This window comes from Chrysemys picta, chromosome 18 (assembly GCF_011386835.1).
Source record: "Chrysemys picta bellii isolate R12L10 chromosome 18, ASM1138683v2, whole genome shotgun sequence".
NCBI lineage: Eukaryota > Metazoa > Chordata > Testudines > Emydidae > Chrysemys > Chrysemys picta.
The window spans coordinates 13,850,891-13,873,090 of NC_088808.1; the positions used below are offsets into that span (position 1 = coordinate 13,850,891).

The 22,200-nt window shown below is 44.8% G+C and overlaps 1 protein-coding gene across 17 annotated transcripts in view; it reads left to right on the plus strand.

Annotated features, from left to right (window-relative positions):
- The window catches only part of LRRC8A (leucine rich repeat containing 8 VRAC subunit A), a 35,664-nt gene that overhangs the window by 1,052 nt on the left and 12,412 nt on the right, over window positions 1–22,200 (plus strand). For 6 of the 17 annotated variants that reach the window (XR_006175383.2, XR_010593624.1, XR_010593622.1 and 3 more), the window contains exons 2-3: window positions 2,923–3,048; window positions 15,402–17,565. Coding sequence is in view for 11 of the 17 variants with exons in the window: in XM_008169214.4 (XP_008167436.1) it covers window positions 15,409–17,565 (2,157 nt within the window). In the remaining 6 variants the exon portion in view is untranslated. Of the gene's footprint in view, window positions 1–2,922; window positions 3,049–6,700; window positions 6,834–7,865; window positions 8,040–10,860; window positions 10,992–13,900; window positions 13,941–15,401; window positions 17,566–22,200 lie in introns of those variants that run through there. The other 11 variants (XR_010593620.1, XM_042854217.2, XM_065572315.1 and 8 more) reach the window with 6 other exon arrangements.

Below are 22,200 nucleotides of genomic sequence, written 5' to 3' on the forward strand. Positions count from 1 at the left end.
GTGAAATAACTGGGAAAATCTGTTTGTATTTATAGTGTTAAGCAAATGAGACTTCAAATACATATAGGTGGCTATTAGTCTTAATGTTTAGCTTGGGCTTTGAAAGACCTCTTGGTGAGGGAAGGAAGTCTGTTCTCCACATCTTTCTTGGCAATATTGGCATCAAGAGGTTGACACTGTTGCTTTTCCAACCTGCTTTGTGGAGAACAGTTCTCAGAATTGGAGGATGGGGGGGGGGGGAGGTGTTGCTATAGTAGCTTATAATAAGCAGAGTAGGATGCTGTGTGAACTGCGCATCATGTGTACTCAAAGCAGAGAGCTCAATGACAATAACAAGGTGCCCTGTTGCTGTATCTGCCAACTGTGCTGGGGTCATACTAGTCTTTTGTGGGAGGATGTGATCTAAATGAAGGTCAGGTCAGTAAAACACTAAAAATATTTGAGGTACCCAGTCACAGTGGAAATTGGGAAGCTTAAGAAATGCAAGAAACTATGGGGTGAAGACTTTGGAGAGGTCCTTTTAATTATTTTGTAGGAGCAACCACATTCATGGTCTACACCAGCATTAAAATAACATATCATAGATACATGATTTTACTTTATGTGAATTGGGATCAGGGAATGCATTGTTGGATTATCTTTTAAATAATGTATGTATCTTTCCAAATATGACAAAATACCAGATTAATCATAATGCACAGAATAAAGAAAAATGATTAGGATTAGGGAAGGGAGGGGAAGCAACATAGCTAATGCAGACCCTGAAGATAATCCTAGACCTCTAAAAAGGGGCAGCCATATCACTAAGTCAGGCATCAATGTTTGGTGGGGATCAACTTTTCCATTTTTGCAGGATTAATTTTTTTAGCAACCAAAGCTGAATGTTGGAACCATGCTGCCTTGTTACCAAATAAACACCAGGTATCAGGAATATCTCAAAGAATGAAACTTAATGGGAAGGGCTCCAATTTAGTGTCCATATCAAATTGATCCTTTGACCCACCTCATACCAGAAATTCTTGATATGGGGCATTCCCAAAACATATAAACTAAAGTAGCACCAAGGGAACTAAATATCCAACAGCAGTCAGCATTTGAGGCCCATTACTATTAACCTACTGGGGGGACCAGCATATTTGAAAAAGTGTCTTTTTGTGAATAAGATGTAGTCTCAGGTCTATAGTTGCTTTTTTAACATTAGATATGATTGTATTCCATTGGGTCAGAGAGTTGTGTATCAAATCTCTGTTCTAAGCAACTCTGAAATTATCAATCTTTGGCTGAGCTTTTTGGGCTAGACAGTTGTAAAAGGATACTGCTGGCCAGAATCCAGGAAGTTTCCTCCACATAATAAGTTCTGGAGCTCCCAATGCATCCAGCCCAAATACATTTGTAAATAGATCCAATTAAATTATTTCTAGCTCTGAAGCAGGGCAAGCAAAATTGTCACTGAAGACCTACAAATGGTTTAAATTTATTGCTGTCAATTAGCTGCATCACAGTTATCATTCCTCACTCCATCCAATGCCTCCACATCAAGGTTTTCCCATCAATTAAGGATAGCACTGCTCCGTAGGATCATTTTACCATGAATGGAAGCAGAACTTTCTAGCCAAGTTTGACCAAACTTGCTTCACACCCATTATTGTGGGAACTCTAGAGCCATCAAATTTATACAAATTCGATCATACAGTGCCTGAAAAAGGGAGAGAATATACTAATTCTCATTCAGTCTGAATCCAAGTTGGGGTCTGTGCAGTCATATCTGACAGCCACAAAGATGCCTGGTTTAACAAAAAATTAAATAACTCCAGAGATAGGAGGAGCTCTGATTTGTTTTGAACCAGTCTAGGGTTTCTTACCTGCACCCCCAAAGAAATGTTCTGAAAATATTATTGAATTTCTTAAAGTAAATTTGAGGAATAGAAATAGGGAGACCCCCTCCGGACATAATCCTTGGATTCTTGAGTATCTTCCCCATTTCCTCCTTCAATCTGATTCCTCACCATCCTGCCTCTTCCAACCCTGGATTGTATGCCTTCTCTTCTTGAGCTGGACATGTTCTGAAGTCCTCAACTCCTTTTCTGCTTTGTCACTGCAGTGATGTGTTGGAGATCAGCTCCTGAAAGCTAAGTCCATCTCCTTGCCTATGGTTCCAACCCCTGCTGCCCACCAGCAAAAAGAGCTAAAAATCTCACTCTGATTTTTGCAAGTGGCGGCAAGTTGCAATCACTGATCCAACCCCCATTTTCGTTGGAGTAATACAAGTATAATCCTCTTTCTAGTTACTCAACTGAAGCAAGTGGATTAGTTACTGAACACTTGTACCTTGAAACAAGGACAGTAAAAAAGAGTGAACTCTTCCAAAGATTTGTCCAATAGTGGTGTTCAGAGAGGCTTCAAAGTTGGCTGGTTGAAAAGAACCTTAGCAGGCAGAGGAGTTGATACAGTGAGGCAATCCTGTTCCTCCTCTACAAGGGCCTTAACACTTGTAGCTCAGAAATAACTACACTAGTTTCATGGTAAAGAGACCTAGAATATTTAAAATGAAGAGAACAAAGTCCATGCTGCTGCTAACAGGGTCACCTCTTTCCATCAAGTAGACTCAGTTAGGTTGTGGGATGCTAGTAAATGTCCCAGATTTTCTTAAACATGTTTGTAATATCTGCTTTTGCTGTTATATTCTAATAGAGCTTGGAGAGAATCCTCCCTGATAGCTAGCCAAGTTGCCACCTCCTAAATTTCTATTTGACACTGATCTGCCCAGCTTTCTTAGAGGGTCTCTTCCTGGAGCCGTGTGACCACTTAAGTCACTTAAATACTGACATACCAGATACCCTTTCTCAAGGTCTTGTCAGAGTTAACCTGGGGCCTCTTAGACACTGGTACTTTCTCTGTTGATAAGACTCTGTTTAATTTCAGGGAAGTTGCTCCCATGGCGCTTGGGGAATGCAGTGTTTCTGTGCTCTGTCAGGATCCAGCACATACGGACATCATCCTCTTCCAGCACAGAGAATTGAAGTGCAGATAGCAGAACCCAGCCACAGGGTAAGGCTACAGTCCAGTTCCCAAGTGGGGAGTTGTAATGATGTGAAATTCCTGGTGGTACCAGTTGAATGTTGACTGTCCAAGTGCAGTTTCAAAATACAAGTGCAGAGAGGGGTCATGGCTGGCATGAGACCAAATAAAAATGATGTGCGGGTCAGATGGTGATGGAGAGAGTAGTAGTGAGTTGATTACAGGCTTGTTACCCGTTAGGCACTGCTTGAAGATGGAAGGAGTTGGCTGAATGTAGCAATCCAGTTATAACTTGAATGGTGCTCCATTCCATAAGTGTCCACCTCCCAGTTATAAGAACCTGACCCTATCCTCCGACTAATGGAGTGGATGTCTATAGGCAGAAGGGTGTTGAACCACTGTATTACCATACAGGCATCTCTTGGTCCATTCCTGGTAATGCACTCCATGTGGAAGCATGAATTGAGACTGTTGTGGTAATGGCTGCTTTCCACTCTGATGTGAATAGTTCCATGCGGCTTAGCAAGGAAACTCTGTGGCCAGTCAAGGAATGTCAGCTATTAGCTCTGAGAGTCCTTGCCTGTCTAGTTCTCTTCACCCATGAGAGCGAATGCAAAATCCTCTGCGTATGCTGATCATGTTCTGAGCTGTTGGAAATACTGTGCATCACCTACAAAATTGCATAGTCCCGAAGTATTTGATGTTTCACTGACCCTAGTTATCAAAATGCATGTTGCTTCTTTCTGAATAGACCATAAATACCATCCTGGCACTCAAAGTCCTTGGCCCTTATCTTGAACTGTTACCGATAATCTGCATTAAACAGTTGCTTAATTAATCCTGCTAAAGGCTGAGATTGTGATAACCATGTTCTGGACTATGGGCTGTCTAAACCCTTCTAACATTGTATTGAGTACTCAGTGTGCTTGATGGACTAAAAATCTGTGAGAGATGATCCCTGCCCAGTAAATTACAGTATAGTTCAGATGAACAAATTACTGGGTGGCCAGCATGTCATCCAATCTCAGAGCACTGCACTGCAGAGCTTTCTTCTACTTCAGTGGCTTGTTGGGCTTTGTGGATGGATTTTGTTAAAAGGGGCATTGAATGAAGAGAATTGGTTTGGCACTTGAGGGAGGTGTTCCAAGCATAAATGGTGGACTTGGTAAAGGATACAAAGGGACACTGGGAAGGGAGCACTGCAGTATAGGTAGTAAAGTTTATAGAAGTTGTATATAAGTAGCATTATTTTTTTTTAAACCATGGGGCAGATACAGACCACCAGCTCAGCTAGTACCTTAAAGAAGGGGTACCTGGAGGCAGTGTAGTGAGCCTCTTGACTGCATATCTCCAAATGAGTCAGTTGAGGTGTAGCACAGGCTTAATAGGTACAAACTGTTATCAAGTCAGATTTATGACAGCCTGCCTTTATAGGAAGGAGGCAGAGCCTATCAAAAGCTTTTGGGACACTTTTAAACTATTTGTGTATAGTTTGTATTGTGGCTTGGAATCCAATTGAGTTAGCTAGGCTGTGCAACCCTTTTTAGTTCTCGTTGTTGCTATCAAATTGTTTGAGACTAAAGCTACTCCACCATGCCCACCCTGTTGTAAAAATAGCACCTATTCCTTACATACTGAGCATCAGTGTTCACTGCAAAATTAACTTTACACATTGCAGGTAGTGCTAGCTGCTTTTCTTCAAGACCCAGGCTCTGTGCACAGCAAGGCATTGATACTGGCCTTGGCTAGGGTGACCAGACAGCAAGTGTGGAAAAATTGGGAGGGGTAATATGAGAGAGACCCAAAAATCAGGACTGTCCCTATAAAATCGGGACATCTGGTCACCCTAGCCTTGTAAAAGAGCATTTTACCAGTTTTGTCCTTATTGGCTTCTGGGTGTTCCATGTGGGGCAGTTCAGAACTCTGATAGCTTCTTGCTAATGAGAACAGGTTTGGTGGTGATCTGAACTTGATGTGTCAATTGCTGGATTTAGAATATTTGAGGAGTCTGTTTTCTGGAACACCCATATCCTGAAAGACTTGTAGGACAAATAGGTGATCATATGATTATTCCTCCTTTTTTGTTGTTGTTGTGTTGTTGAAAGACTGAGGTTACATATCACAGGATAGCTGGTGTCTTATTTCTCTTCCTGCTGCTGCTCTCTGTCCAAGCCTGTTGTAGCAGCCTTTCTTGGGTTTACTCATAGACTCATAGACTTTAAGGTCAGAAGGGACCATTATGATCATCTAGTCTGACCTCCCGCATGATGCAAGCCACAAAAGCTGACCCACCCCCTTTCCCTTGACTCAGCTGTTGAAGTCCCCAAATCCTGTGATTTAAAGACTTCAAGTCGCAGAGAATCCTCCAGCTAGCGACCCCCGCCCCATGCTGCGGAGGAAGGCGAAAAACCTCCAGGGCCTCTGCCAATCTACCCTGGAGGAAAATTCCTTCCCGACCCCAAATATGGCGATCAGTAGAACACTGGTTATCCATCCTGAGTGGATCTCTGGTCATGTTATCTATCAACCAAGAGAGATTTTTGCTGGTTTCCTCTGCTTATAGCTTAAAAAAAGCTGCTGCACTCTTGCTTTCCTTCTGATTACATTCCTCTTCTCCACAGTTAAACTATGAGATCTGAATAGTTAATTCAATGACTGCTTGGGGAGATGCCATCTCAAAGTTTGATACTTGACGCTTCCTATTCCAATTTAGTGATCCTATCCTTTACCTAGAAGCTAGTCACAAAAGGCCAGTAAGGCCTCTTCATTCAGTTATTCCTAGTGGTCAGGAAAAGGAGACTTAAGGGCTGTCTAGGTAGCTGAACAGCACAAATCATGATTTTGCCTGGTGCATTTGAGAGTGGGTTGACACTACACCAGTCCAAGGTTCCCCTGCCTGCTTCTTGGGTGTATGATTTATATGGAAGATAAACCTTGTGAATCTTACTCTGAATTTGTTACATCATTGGGTTTAAACTGAGAGGTTTATATTTAAATTTCTCTGTGGTGCTTGAAAGCCTCAAAGTAATACAGAGATCACATCTCTGCATAAGCACATGTAGTATCCTGATGGAATAAGATGGTTGAAAAATTCCACTGCCCTTGAAGCACTTGTACTTCCCATAGCGAAAAGAAAAGACTAGCTGTGGATAGCCTGCTTCAGTCACTGATTTGTATATTTATAATTCATAAGATCACACAGTCTAGTGCTTGTCTCTTTGGCTTGCATCATTCTAGTAAGTCGTCAGAAGTCACCCTGGTTTGTGCAGCTCTGCGTCATGCTGATGTTAGGATTGTTGCTCCAGTGTGTGGACTGCACTGATAACACCAAATTCCCTGGCTCACTTCCTTCCAGGATGGGGTGGAATGCCACTGAAAGGCATAAATCAGGTCATGTGATCAAAGCTCCAATCTGGATTTTCTCTGTTCTCCTGCAGATGTTCTTCCCTGTACTTGTCAGGGCAGGCTTGCTTGTGTGCTGAGTCAACCATGAGTCACATGGAGCAAGAACTTGCTGCCAGTGCTGCCTCTGGAGGGTAGCTGTCCTGCTGAAACACTTAGGCAAATGCTATTTGTAGCCCAGCTCTCTGGGGCTGGATTGGGATTATTCCTCTCCTCCCCAGGAGTCCTACAGGAAATGCAACTCTTCAGTCAGCCCGTTTCCTACCCACCATACCAGCAACTCAGGAATTGCTGAATGTTCCACGCCATCGGTGACTGGCTGCATGAGAATCTACCCATCTGGCTATCAGCAGCTGGACTTCACTTGGAACGCCTACGAAAAATGCAAACAGTGTGTCAGCAGCCACTACTTAGTAAGGGCAGTTTATCTCAGTGATTCAGAAATGGTGATTACGTGGCTGGGAAGGTGAATGCTGCATTGTAACCTGCTGGCTTGTGTTGCTGTTGCTAAGGGTGTGTCAATTCCACAGTGTAAAACACAAATCAGAGGGATTAATTTAATCTCATTCTGGGCTCAAATTTGGCACCTGGTGTCCTCCTCAAAGGGAAAACCCAGGATCTTAAAACAGAAGGCTGACTTGCTGCCTTCGATCTTCACCCTTGAGTTTGAAAATGGAGTATCTGTGTTAATGCTTTACACCAGGGGGTCTCAGACTTTTGTACTGGTGACCCCTCTCACATAGCAAGTCTCGGAGTTTGACCTCCCCCCTTATAAATTTAAGGTGATTTTTTTTTGTTAAATATATAGTTAACACCATTATAAATGCTGGTGGCAAAGCAGGGTTTTGGGGGGAGTCTGACAGCTCATGACACCCCCCCCGTAATAACCTCGTGACCACCTGAAGGGGTCCCGACCCCCAGTTTGAGAACCCCTGCTTTACACTTCCTGGCTGAGGTAACACTAACTCTTTGGAATGGAGTTGCTCTAATTCTAAATGCCCCATTGTAAACCTCATTTTAGCTGGAATGAAGGGTGATAAGGAGCCTCCAGAAGAACTTGTGGTGTTGAGGGAATTATCTTATTTTGTCTCAACTGGAAGGCGGGGGAGAGGGGCAGGTGGGTTATTTCTCTCCTGCTGCTTTAAACATCCTTCACTTTTTAAAGTGCTCTGAGACAGGATGGATTAAGTTACTTAGTTGGTTTCCTCTGCTGCCAGTTTTCAGGCTTCTCCAGCTGGGCTCGCTGCTATCCTTCTTCTAGGAAAGCTTTTCTGAAAGATGGCTGGAAACTTGGAGCTGCTTCCAGCTCTTTTTCCTTTAACTCTGAGGCAACTAAACACGTGGTGGTGGGAAATCTCCAATCCTGCTTCTGGCCTGAGGAGTTTTTTGTTTTTGTTTTTTTAAATTGGACTCTGGTGTCTGAACAAACGGGGCTTTGTGCTGCTGTCCTCAAGATTTCGGGGAGGGGAAGAAGCGGTAGGAAGGGAAGAGAAGCTGTGCTCTGCTGATTTCTTGTAACGTGTCTGTGGCTCACCAGCAGGAAGAGCTGTACTCTTAAGAGGAATACGTCCTCTCCCTGCTTCTGAACCAATCTTGTATCCCTGTTTCTCTTCTTGGAGGTAAGTAATCCTATGGGGCAGCTGTTCACTTCAAGTTTCCAGCCCATGTTTTGGGAGGAGGGCACCTTTATATTACGAGTATATTCAAAATGGGCTAAAGATGGAACTGAATTATTGCAAGGGCAGAGAGGGAGATAAGATTGCAGTGCAGGCTGGGTTCATGTATTGTTCACTGCATCTTTCAGGGTTAGGACCTGCTCAGATTTAAGGGATCCTGGAAGAGACCGCCTCGGAAATTTAAGGTGACTTATCCAAGGACACCCTGGCTCTCTGGTCTGTAGTCACAGGGAAGTGTCAGGTAAGGTGTTCAGCAAACTAGTGAGATACGCTGACACATCCTAGGAACACCATCAGCTTGAATCAAGACTAGCCACGTGCTGCTTTGTAGGGCCTGAGACACCCAGAGTTTCAGATATGCAGTGTGTTGTGGGGTTTTGATTCAGTTTTTGATACTGACTGATTCTACTTTCCATGTGTGGTAGTCATGCCCAGGGCATCCCAGCTCTTGTGCTCCATTATAAAATGCCTTGCTGTGTGTCTCTGGATAAGAGATGGCAATGGCATTTAGTGACACTTGTGTCTGCAGTGATCACTGTGGTATGGCAAACCAGTTGTGAAAATCCATCTTTGCTGTAACTTCTGTCATAGTAGCCTGTGTAAAACTATTCACACAGCTCTGTGAATCTGCTACACCTCTTGGCTGGTACACTGTAAGTTGTTACAATAATCATTTTAAATATTTTAGTAAATGAAAGGTTCCCTTGTTCCCACAGCTGACTGGTTAGAGAGGTGAGTATGATGGAACAGGACACCACAAAAGACTCCATAGCAAAAGGTGCTCTTTCCTCTAAATTTGGAGGCTGATGGTGATGTAGGGATCCTAGGAGGGGGTGGATTTATGGGGTGAGCTGGCATGTGGATCATTAGTCTTGTGTGCTTACACTTGAGCGAGGATGCAGTCTGCAGCCTTTCCCCTACCCTGGTAGAAGCAGGAGAGCTGCGTATCCTAGAAACAATCTGTGAGGTGGCATTGAGTGAGCAATAGCCGCATTCAACCTACAGTTGGAGCCTTCAAAGAAATAGTCTGTTCCTTTGCAGATAAGGTTACTGGGGGGACAAGGGGAATGCAGCAGTACTATGAAGAATCAAAACAAGGCAGATTACCCTTGTAGGATTTTTATTTCCCCCTCCAGTGTAGGCTGTTTCCACAGCCTGCCTTGCATATACTCCTTTAGCCAAAAGGTTTCTTTCCTTTATTTCTGATAAGTGAAGGACCAGACGTCTAGTGGGTCCAAACCAGCTGTGAGTATGCAAGCACGGGGAAGACTAATTTGACTTTAAACGTGAATTAAACTCACTTTCTAGAGATCACTGTACTGGTTCCCTTAGCCTCCATCAGCAGAGCTCACAGTGGTGTGAGTGCCCCTCTTTCTGGCTTCTCAGACTGAGAAGCTTCTGCAACGGGAGATGTATAGAGAGGGGACACTTGTCTTGCATCAGTAGACTTGCCACTGGTATTTACTTATCCCCCATCTCTAATGAGACAACTAAAACCTGTCCTTAAATCCTTAATAATCTCTTCCCAGGCTGAGGCTGTCAGGGCTCTGTCACATGGATTCTGGAGTGGCCTGGAGCATTCACATCCACAGTCTTTAAGTGCATGAGATGAGAGGCTGTTCAGTGCCATTAACACTCAGACCCCCTCTAGCTATATCCTGAATGCCCCACTTTCCCTCTCTGGGCAGATGCCAGTCTGAGTGGACCCAACTGCTGGATCCCATCTGCTTCTAAACCCCCTGGGTTTGGATAATGACTAGTCACTGGTCCTAGCTCTGGGTCTCTTAGGCACACTCCTAGGTGAAATCCCCATGTCGTCTGACACCCTTCTTGGGCAGTGGCACCCCACAGTCCAGTTACCCTAGACCAAAGGTGGTTAACCTGAGCCTGAGAAGGAGCCAGAATTTACCAATGTATATTGCCAAAGAACCACAGTAATAAGTCAGCAGCTCCCCTGCCCCTTTCCCAGCGCCTCCCACCCACCGATTAGCACCTCTTCCCCCCCCACACACACACCTCCCAATCAGCTGTTTCCTGGCCTGCAAGGAGTCTGAGGGGAGGGGGAAGGAGCGAGGGCACTGCAGCCTCAGGGAAGTGGGCAGGAAGGGGTGAAATGGGGGTAGGGCCAGTGGCAGAGCCAGGGCTTGAGCAGTGAGCACCCCCCCGGCACATTGGAAAGTTGGCGCCTGTAGCTCCAGCCCCGGAGTCGGTGCCTATACAAGGAGCCGCATATTAACTTCTGAAGAGCTGCATGTGGCTCCGGAGCCACAGGTTGGCCACCCCTGCCTTAGACCCTGAAACCAGTGCTCCAGCTCTCCTGAGCCCCAGTTGCTTAGACAAATTCCCATAGAGTTCCCACTGGCTCTGGGAGCTCTGGTTTCTCAGCTAACCCCTTTAGGGACAATGTGGCAGGAAATCCCAGAACACTGGCTTAGCAAAGGGATTACTTCTAACAGCATGCCATAGAGCTACAGATATCTGGAAAATAAGTCCTGAATGCAGCCCCTAGGTCTGATCTCATCCCTCCCTTGAGTCCTGAGCTTGATCAGCATCCTTAGGTTAGGCAGCTCTTCCTGGCTTCCCTCTCCTCCAACCCTGTTTGGACACGAGGCAGTGAACTGACTTGGCTTAGAAAAGCACCCCCGTTTTAAAACTGTCCCTTTTTTGCCTATATGCTTCTAATTCCAGATGTTGGGAACGGGACAGTGGGACACAGCAGATACTGGCTGCTATAAAATGACCTTAATTCCACTGCTTTGTCTAGCACCTGTGGAACCTGCCCTGCCTCCGAGGGGAATGAGTGTTGGATGAGGAGAGTGTGACTTCTAGTCTTCAGTTATCCTGCATCATTCTAAACAAACTAGGGAAATTCAACCTAGATGGAGCTACTATAAGGTGGGTGCATAACTGGTTGGAAAACTATTCCCAGAGTAGTTACCAGTGGTTCACCGTCAAACTGGAAGGGCATATTGAGTGGGGTCCCACAGGGATCAGTTCTGGGTCTGGTTCTGTTCAATATCTTAATCAATGATTTAGATAATGGCATAGAGAGTACACTTATAAAGCATATGCTTTGGAGGATAGGATTAAAATTCAGAATGATCTGGACAAACTGGAGAAATGGTCTGAAGTAAATAGGATGAAATTCAATAAGGACAAATGAAAAGTGCTCCACTTAGAGGGAACAATCAGTTGCACACATGCAAAATGGGAAATGACTGCGAAGGAACGAGGACTGCGGAAAGGGGTCTGGGGGTCATAGTGGACCACAAGCTAAATATGAGTCAAGAGTGTAACACTGTTGCCCAAAAAAAAAAAGCAAACATCATTCTGGGATGTATTAGTAGGAGTGTTGTAAGCAAGACATGAGAAGTAATTCTTCCACTCTACTCCATGCTGATTAGGCCTCAACTGGAGTATTGTGTCCAGTTCTGGGTGCCACATTTCAGGAAAGATGTGGACAAATTGGAGAGAGTCCAGAGAAGAGCAACAAAAATGATGAAAGGTCTAGAAAACGTGATGTATGAGGGAAGATTGAAAAAACTGGGTTTGTTTAGTCTGGAGAAGGGAAGACTGAGAGGGGACATAACAGTTTTAAAGTACATAAAAGGTTGTTACAAGGAGAAGGAAGAAAAATTGTTCTTAACCTCTGAGGATAGGACAAGAAGCAATGGGCTTAAATTGCAGCAAGGGTGGTTTAGGTTGGACATTAGGAAAAACTTCCTAACTGTCAGGGTGGTTAAGTACTGGAATAAATTGCCTAGGGAGGTTGTGGAATCTCCATCATTGGAGATTTTTAAGAGCAGGTTAGACACATCTGTCAAGAATGGTCTAGATAATACTTAGTCCTCCCATGAGTGCAGAGGACTGGACTAGATGACCTCTCGAGGTCCTCTCCAGTCCTATGATTATTACTAGAAGACAGAATATTTCCTGCCTCCACCTTATTGAGGATTCCCTTGTTGACAAAGTATAAATAGACCATATTTATATGAAAGTCTGTTGAGCCAAACTCAACAGACTTTCAATCCAATAATTCCTTAGCCCATCAGGAATTGCAGGATATAAATGGAGATTTTCTACCCCATGCAGCTGGCAGAGGTAGTTATTGCAGTAAGTCTCATGCTTTTTTCTCGTGGATTCAGGGTGTCTCTTCCTCCTCCCCCTACCCCCCAAAAGCAGGCCAGAGTGATGACTCTGGTATGGCTGGCTTGCTGTTGTAAGAGATGATAAAATTCCTGTCTTGGTGACATTAGCTGAGTCTGACAGTTCCAGCCTGACAGGGTCTAGAATCCCGGAACCAAATCCTAGCCTTAAGAGCTGGATAACAAATTCCTGAGATGAGCTCTTCCCCTTCTGGCTTTCTTAAAAATCTACTAAATGGAAGTACCAGGCAGTTAACACTTCCTGTTCCACATGGTGAACTCTACCCTGTAAGGTTTCAGAGTAGCAGCCGTGTTAGTCTGTATCCGCAAAAAGAACAGGAGTACTTGTGGCACCTTAGAGACTAACAAATTTATTAGAGCATAAGCTTTCGTGGACTACAGCCTACTTCTTCGGATGCATATAGAATGGAACATATATTGAGGAGATGTATATACACACATACAGAGAGCATAAACAGGTGGGAGTTGTCTTACCAACTCTGAGAGGCCACTTAATTAAGAGAAAAAAACTTTTGAAGTGATAATCAAGATAGCCCAGTACAGACACTTTGATAAGAAGTGTGAGAATACTTACAAGGGGAGATAGAATCAATGTTTGTAATGGCTCAGCCATTCCCAGTCCTTATTCAATCCGGAGTTGATTGTGTCTAGTTTGCATATCAATTCCAGCTCAGCAGTCTCTCGTTGGAGTCTGTTTTTGAAGTGTTTCTGTTGTAATATACTGGACATTCTGGGGGTGAAAATCTTCAGGGGCTGGGAGGTAGGGTGACCAGATGTCCTGATTGTATAGGGACAGTCCAGATATGTGGGTCTTTGTCTTATATAGGCGCTTATTACTCCCCCACTCCTGTCCTGATTTTTCACACTTGCTGTCTGGTCACCCTACTGTGGGGGCTGACCAATAGCTTTATTACTTCTCCTTTGGACTGTAAGGAGTTATTGAGACAGGGTGCAACCCCTTCTTAACACAAATGAATAACATCTGAGTTTTAATTACATATGACTGCAGGGAAGAGGGAAAATGAAATAGGATCCTACACTGCACTCTAACAGAAACATGAATGAATTACAATCTTTGCTTTTAACCCCTTTTGCTACTAGCACGAAGCGTGAATGATTGCAGATCAACACGATGCAATCTCTGAACGCTGTCTGCTAGGAAAGTATTGGGAGGATATTGTACTACTTAGCAGATCGTTTTTAGAAACTCATGGGAAGGCTGGAAGCCTGGGGTGAAGCTTGAATGGTAGTGGTGGGGAACTGACCTTATAAAATCTCTTCTGTTATATGAATCACCCAGAAATGTAGCAGTGGTTTCCCACAAGTGTAGGCGGGTTTAGGAAGCCCAGCCCTGTTAGAGAGCTAGCTACATTCCTGCAGATGTGTGTGGCTAATATAGGCTTTCTCCTTTCTCCAGATGTTTTAGTCTTATCTCAGCCATTTGAGCACAGAACTCCTCTTCCTTTGTGTGAGGCATCAATGGGATTAGGGCCGAGGGGACTCTCCATGTGAGTTCTATTCTGTTCCCTGGGATCAGGATGAGGGAGAGGGGTCTATGTGAAACCTCTTGTCTTTTCATCCCCTGGGAGTGCAGCCTGCCATTAAGTTTTGGCTCATCACTATGGAATTTTTTCACAGTCTTTTCCAGCCTACTGCAGCAGGAATCCTAAAGCAGAAAGTAAGTATCCTGCTCTGATGTTTATGGGGTGGGGATGGAGAAATGGATTACTTGGATGGATGAGGTAAACTGAGTTGTTAGTGCTCTACTGGCACTCCCCTAGCACCTGTGATAAAGACCCTCTGAGAAAATATTCTTCTCTTAAAGGTGCCTTCACTGGGGAAGGAATGAAGGGGCTGGGTCCCTGCCTCCCACATCTCTTTACTATTTAGTTGCTTCCCTCAAAGTGGCTGAAAGATTGGTGCTTTGTCACTCCTGATCTTCGCTTGTTCCCAGCTATTTTGTGGCTGTACCACTGCTTTCCCCTTACACCTAGAACTGAGCCTGATGCTAGGAGCCCAATGAAAGCTCCTGAGTGACGGACAAGGAGGCATTATAGTGAGTTCCATATTACCCAGGCTCGTCCCAGGGCTGTGTGTGTGTGTGTGTGTGTGTGTGTTACAGGCTTAAAACTCAATCAAAAAACCTCTACCTCACTGAACTACAGTGTAAGCTGTGTACTAATGTCTCTGCTTCCCAGAACTTGTGTTCCCTTGTGATGCTTAAACCCCTGTCGAGATGTATGCGGTCAGGTAGGAGTGGCTGACTGGAGAACTTAATTTAATTCTCTGTTAATCCTCCTCTCTTCCTCACTTATCAAGATAATGGCAGTACAAGAAAATGTAGAGAACATATATGTTGGAATCTTGTAACTGCATCCCACACAGAACAAATAACTCAGTCCTCTTGCAGGGGTTAGTGCATAGAAAAGAGCAAAGCCCTGCTAACTGGAGGGGAAAGGCATGATATCCAGCCTTTCCCACTGTCCCTATTTTCTCTCTCCTCAGTTTTTCTCCAAGATGATAGTGAACTTCCTTAGTGAGGCAACACTGGCAAATAGTTCTCTATTTTCCATGCCGTTTCAGACAACACACCTTTCCCAGCTTGTGGGACAGCAGCAATAATGCAGAATTGATTTTTCTAATTTTTCAGCATGTTTGTGCACTTAGAACGAGTAGCTGCCTGCTTTGTGTGAACATAATGCTTCTGAAAGGTGGCAGGCTCAGCATACTAGAAACTGAATTTCTTAGCCATGGAATTGGTGCAATAGTAGGGCAAGCCTCTACGTGCCAGCCTATCAACATAGCTAAACATGGTACTGGTGACTATCTCTCGAGGTGAGAGTCCTTGGTCCCCCAGACTGTTAATTAAGGATGCAGTTGTGGTGGCTTGTGATGGATACCAATTTGTCAGGAATTAAGACCACATACTAACGTCACACAAACCTCTAAGCAGCTAACTGCTTGTGCTCATTATGGAACTTCATTTATTTATCTCAAAATTGGACTTGAAATTGTGTGGGTTGTTTTGACTGGGCCAGCAGATACCTTCTTTATATAATCTGACCTCCCTGCTTTCCTTGTCTTCACTTAAAAACAAACTGTTCTCTTCCAGTAACATCTGCCTGTGGCTTCCTTTTAGGTGAACCATGATTCCTGTCACTGAACTGCGCTATTTTGCTGATACCCAGCCAGCATACCGCATCCTGAAACCATGGTGGGATGTCTTCACGGACTACATTTCCATAGTCATGCTGATGATTGCAGTGTTTGGAGGGACACTTCAGGTCACCCAGGACAAAATGATCTGCTTGCCCTGCAAATGGGTTACCAAAGACTCCTGCAATGACTCTTTCAGAGGTTGGACAGCTGCAACTCCAGACCCCACTTACTATAACTCTAGTCTTGTCCCATCTCAGGACACTGGGCCTACAGGGATCCGATATGACCTAGACCGGCACCAGTATAACTATGTGGATGCAGTGTGCTATGAGAATCGCCTTCACTGGTTTGCCAAGTATTTCCCTTACCTGGTGCTGCTACACACACTGATCTTCTTGGCTTGCAGCAATTTCTGGTTCAAATTCCCAAGGACCAGCTCCAAGCTGGAGCATTTTGTGTCTATTCTGCTGAAGTGTTTTGACTCTCCGTGGACAACAAGAGCACTGTCTGAGACAGTGGTGGAGGAGAGTGATCCCAAGCCTGCCTTTGGAAAGATGAATGGCTCCATGGAGAAGAAATCTTCCACAATCAGTGAGGATGTGGAAGCCACTGTTCCCATGCTACAGAGAACAAAGTCGCGGATTGAGCAAGGGATTGTCGATCGCTCTGAGACGGGCGTCTTGGACAAGAAAGAAGGGGAACAGGCCAAAGCGCTTTTTGAGAAAGTTAAAAAGTTCCGCACGCACGTGGAGGAGGGAGACATAGTCTATCGCCTCTACATGAGACAAACCATCATCAAGGTGATCAAATTCATCTTGATCATCTGCTACACTGTCTACTATGTCAACAACATCAGGTTTGACATTGACTGCAAGGTGGACATCGAGAGCCTGACAGGTTATCGCATGTACCGCTGTGCTCACCCTCTTGCCACTCTCTTCAAAATCCTAGCCTCTTTCTACATTAGCCTGGTGATCTTCTATGGACTGATCTGCATGTACACTCTCTGGTGGATGCTGAGGCGATCCCTCAAGAAATACTCCTTTGAGTCCATCCGGGAGGAGAGCAGCTATAGTGACATCCCTGACGTCAAGAACGACTTTGCTTTCATGCTGCACCTGATCGACCAGTACGACCCCCTCTACTCCAAGCGATTTGCTGTCTTTCTGTCTGAAGTGAGTGAGAACAAGCTGCGGCAGCTGAACCTCAACAATGAGTGGACCTTGGAGAAGCTGCGGCAGAGGATCACCAAGAACTCCCAGGACAAGCTGGAGCTGCATCTCTTCATGCTGAGTGGCATCCCCGACACAGTCTTTGACCTTATCGAGTTGGAGGTGTTGAAGCTGGAGCTCATCCCCGATGTTACTATCCCACCAAGCATTGCCCAGCTCACCAGCCTTAAGGAGCTGTGGCTCTACCACACGGCTGCCAAGATTGAGGCCCCAGCCCTTGCCTTCTTGAGGGAGAACCTGAAATCTCTGCACATTAAGTTCACAGACATCAAGGAAATCCCTCTGTGGATTTATAGCCTAAAGACCTTGGAGGAGCTCCACTTGACAGGGAACCTGAGTGCAGAGAACAACCGTTACATTGTGATCGACGGACTGAGGGAACTGAAGCGGCTCAAGGTACTTCGGCTGAAGAGCAACCTCACCAAGCTGCCGCAGGTGGTGACGGACGTTGGTGTGCACCTCCAGAAGCTCTCCATCAACAACGAGGGTACCAAGCTCATTGTCCTCAACAGCCTTAAGAAGATGGTCAATCTGACAGAGCTGGAGCTGATCCGCTGCGACCTGGAACGCATCCCACACTCTATCTTCAGCCTCCACAATCTCCAAGAGATCGACCTGAAGGACAATAACCTCAAGACCATTGAGGAGATCATCAGCTTCCAGCACCTACACCGTCTCACTTGCCTTAAGCTGTGGTACAACCATATAGCCTACATCCCCATGCAGATCGGCAACCTCACCAACTTGGAGCGCCTTTACCTTAACCGCAACAAGATAGAGAAGATACCCACCCAGCTTTTCTATTGCCGGAAGCTGCGGTACTTGGATCTCAGCCACAATAACTTGACTTCTATACCGGCAGACATTGGGCTACTGCAGAACCTGCAGAACCTAGCTGTGACAGCCAACAGGGTAAGTGAGGAGGGAGTGTGGCGGAGATGCATGGATTGGATAAAGCTGCATTCTAAGATTCCTGCTGCCTGCTATGAAGTGTATTAGAAGCATTTAACTGCTACAGTGGGGTGTGCAGTATCTTGGCACTACCATTTATACTTAACTTTGTTCCTTGTCTGTACAACTTTCTTAGGATGAAACTTTGCAAAAACAAACCCAAATCTTCAATTAAATTATTTTTGGCTAATGAGTAGATTGCAAACATAGCTGTTTTGGCTGCTCTTCAGTAGTTTCTTAGAATAGAGAACTGAGAAATTACACTTAAGAATGCAGCATTATATACTTAAACCATCTGCAATATAAACTGAGGCCATTAGCCACCCATGTTTGTCTGCATAAGACTGCTGTTAGGGTGTTTGTATGGTGCTATAAGTGTACACTATGCTTTACAGAACACATTGAGACAGGACCTGCCTTGAAGAGTTCACAATCTAATATCAAATACTTCCTCCATGAGAAGCTTGCAAAGGAGATCTGCATATAGGAGGCTTTATGAAAAGTGGCTTGTCACACAGCACTGGGCTACCTAGTGCCCAGGAAGTGACTGTTGCTAGCATAGGGGGCAATATGAATCCAGGTGGAAAGCTGAGTGGGAGGACAATGCAAAAGGAACAGTTAATGTGAAAGAGCAGCATAGGAAACAAGGGGATGTGGGATGTAACTAGCTGCCTATATTTTGCAGAAGAAAATAGGCAAAGGTGGAGCTGTGCAGAGGTTTAAAGGTGTGGTATGCTACAAAGACCTTGATCCACTTCTTATGTAATTCTCCAATATTAATCCCATAGGAATGTCCTAGAAATGTAGGTAACTGTTACTCATTAGTTGCTCACTGGGCAGGTAACAGCATTTTGGAAACTGGTATCTACATGATCTAAAAAAAACGGCAGTAGACATGCAGCAGTTTCTTTGTAAATTACAAACCCAGTAGATGCTGTTTTATACATGTTGGATTATGGCTGCTCCTCTCCATGCAGCACGCTGTCTAGAACCACCTGCTGACAAGTAGTCGGACTCTGAAGGAGTCTTTCTAGTGTCTTGTACAATTAGAGACACTTATTCTGTGAGGCCTTTTCTCTAACTACCGCTTTAAAAGACCTTTTGTGAGTAGTACCAGAAGCAAACTTGGAGCTGAAATATCTGGGTTGGTGCACTATCCTTAGCCTATATAGTGAGCTAAATCAGGCCAGGTCTACACTACAAACTTACAACAGTATAACTACATCGCTCAGGGGCATGGGGTCGGGGCAAGGGGCAAGCCCCCATATCCCAGCGGGGTGAACCCCTGCACCCTGGCAGGAGCACCCGGCGGAGCAGGGGGTGGTGGTGGTGCACACGCTTTTACGGCAGCCCCTGGCCAGAGCGTCTGTGTGCCCTGCCCCCCTCGCAAGGCCAGCGGGAGAGGTAGTCAGATCACTCCTACTCCTCCGCCATCACCCACCTACCTACGCCGCTGCTGTACCAGCAGGTCCCCGGTATGTGTCGTTTCGGTATCAGTCTCCCTTTTCAAGAACACAACCCCAATGTATACCTGGGACCCGCTGTAGTGCTATCTACACCAGGGCTTAGGTCAGTATATGATGATGGTGGGGGCTTTTCCTGTCAACATAGTTAATCCACCTCTGCAAGAGGCGGTAGCTATGCTGACAGGAGAAGCTCTCTCATCAGCATAGTAGCATCTTCACTGAAGCACTACAGTGGCACTGCAGCATTTTAAGATTTGACCTGCCCTTGGGCCTTTAACGTGACTAATCACTGACTGATACAAGTGCACATGTACCTTCAGACTACAGCAAATGTAATGTCCTCTCCACATGTAAATCAGGCTCTAGTTTAATACAGTTGCAGTTTTTCTTTGTAACTTACAAGCAGAGAAGGTATTGCAATATGGGATCAGGAAGTTACTTTGGTCCTAATGAGCTTCCACTTAATTGCTTAGGAGCGGCAAAACTTGGAAGAGATGACCCGATTGTGACATGCTGCCTGATGTTGCTATGACATACTTTCACTTCAATAACTCCTCCCAGTGGATTGTCCTGCAGTTCTGAACCTGGGTTACATAAAATACTGTAAATTGCTTATAAAGTATGTTGAACTAAAGGCTGCATTTGGCCTGTTTTTATTTGAAGATCCACTGATGCCTCATAGAAACTAAAAATACTCTGGTTAGAATTCTACTTGTTTCTTTCTGTCCACAAAACCCAGGAGGCTTTGTTGCTAGAGACATGAGAACAAAATATTTTGCTGCTTTAAAAGTCCATCTGATTACTTATTCCCACCGGAAGTCTCGAAGTCTGGTAACATAATTGCACAAAGAGCAACCAGCCATGACAAGGGATTATGAATTCAGGTGGAAATATGCAGCAAAATCCTGCCTCTTATGAGGCTACCCATATTTTTCAGTCTGCAATAAGGCCCCTAATGCTTTAGATACCTCTTGACAAGTCAATACTGTCTAATTGCTGCCTTCTATAGGGAAAACTCTGGAGGCAAAACAACTTAACAATTGTATTATAAATTGTCAAGGAGGCTTCTAAAATTCTAACCAGCTTTTGGTTGTTTTTCAGTAGCCACCTTGCTTCTAAAAGTGAAGTGGCAGCCCAGGAGCCAGAGAAGTGGTGCCCATTCTGCATTAACTTTGATCTATAACCTTCAGAAAACTTAAGCTAAACCGCTAGTGTTTAAGAAGCCATTCTGTCTGTTAAACCACCCTTAACACCAGATTAAGCTGTGGCTAACCTACCATCCCTGGCATTGGGGAAGGCGTGTGGCATTGTATAGCCAGTCACATTTCAGCAATAGGTTTAAAACTAAAATCATTTTCCTCCGTGAGTAGGAGGAGGCTTCAATGTAGCATCCATCATCTGGCACTTGCTGGATGCTGCACTAAGCAAAGTGAAGGAAGCTTTTAAGGCTCTATTTTAAAGTGCAGAACTATACAGGTTTTGAACAGTGCCCTTTATTTTGGCAATTGTTCAACAGTCCAGGTTACACAGGGTTAAGACAAGCTGTGCATCCTCCGCAAGCTGTGGGTGGAGTTTCTCTTCTGGATGAAAAGAAGCTTGAGGCAGCTCTGTTTTTGCAATAAAATGTGGAACCACCCATCTTGTTCTTCCAAAGACACTAATGCACCATGAAGGCTAGAAGCAGTATTCTCTTTCCTGCCTAGCCCTCTGTCTCCTGGAGATCCAGTGAAACAGCTAATCAGCTCTTGTTCCCTGCAGAGATGTAGGCAAGGCCACAATTACCCTTGGGCTCAGGAAGCCTGGTTATTTACCGTCAGCAGCAGAAAAGGCAAGTGCTGATAGACTGGCATTTCCTGACCCTAAGAATTCTATCTCAAAGCTCCCCTGCTAGCCCAGCAGCCCTAGTAACTAGCTACTTCTGGAGCTGGCGAGTACAACCCAGTCTTTCTGGGAAACAGGCCCTGTTGTAACACACAACTTTCTTCTTTGATAAAGTCCACTCCTGTCACTTGAAAACAAGTGATTGGTCTTTTAGTTATAGGACTACCAGGCTGAATTTTGCAGCTTGTTCAGAACGATGGTTCCAAATAACGATGGCTGAATAAAGCTGCTGTTTGTTGCTGTTGCTATTCCACTGGCTCTAGCTTATTCAGAACTTTGGCTGTTTGTTAAAGAGACTCTGTAGCCAATGGCTGCTCCAGGCAGATCTTGTGCGCATAATTAAAGTTAAAATAGAGTGCAATTATGTTTTAAACAAAGGATAGGCTGAGACTTTCACTGAGTTAAGGAGAAGGTCATGAAGTGATGCCTGAATCTATTGAACCCAACCCCACAAGCTTTTATATTTGTATTGCTGGAAGAAGGCATGGCTGGCAAAAAATAAATAAATTAAATAAAAATTTCAACTATAGTGTTGTTGTCGGACTACGATACCATGACAGTCTGATTGGACTAGTAATCTCCCTGTCTGACACTTGGCTATTGGTGCATAGGTGGGGGGAGCCAATGGTGCTGGGTATTTAATTTCTCTTGTTGCATTTTGACACTGTCAAAAAGTTGAGTATCGTGGTAGTGCCTAGAAGGTCCCTGATCGGGGCCCCATTGTGTTCAGCGCTGCCCGTGCGCACAATGAAAGGATCGTGCCTGCCCAAAGAGCTTACGTTCTAAGTAAAATGAAGGAATAGGGGGATACAACAGATTGGGAAGCACAAAAATCTAGCATTCGAATAGACACTAGAACATGTATACGACTGGAAACCCTAATGCATGGCTTCTCCCCTCCTTCCCCAGCACACTGTGGATCAAAGATGGGCTGTATTGGTCAAGATCAAATATTACACTGAATTCCCATCATCCGTTTCTTTTAATGGCTCGATATCCACTTAAATGCTCACAAACCACTAGCCTGCTGTTCTCATTAGTAAATCACTCCTAGGAACACAACTCACCATTTCAGATTCTGCCCCCATTCCATTTAGTCAAGTTCCTCACTTCCATCCAGGGACAATACTTGATGCTCCAGAGGAAGACAAAAATGCTGTCTCCCTGTTTCTGCCAGGCTTTTAAGGGGAGGAGATGTTTGTTTGCATGCCATCCTCAGGATTAGCACAGGGCAGCTCAAGGAAGAAGC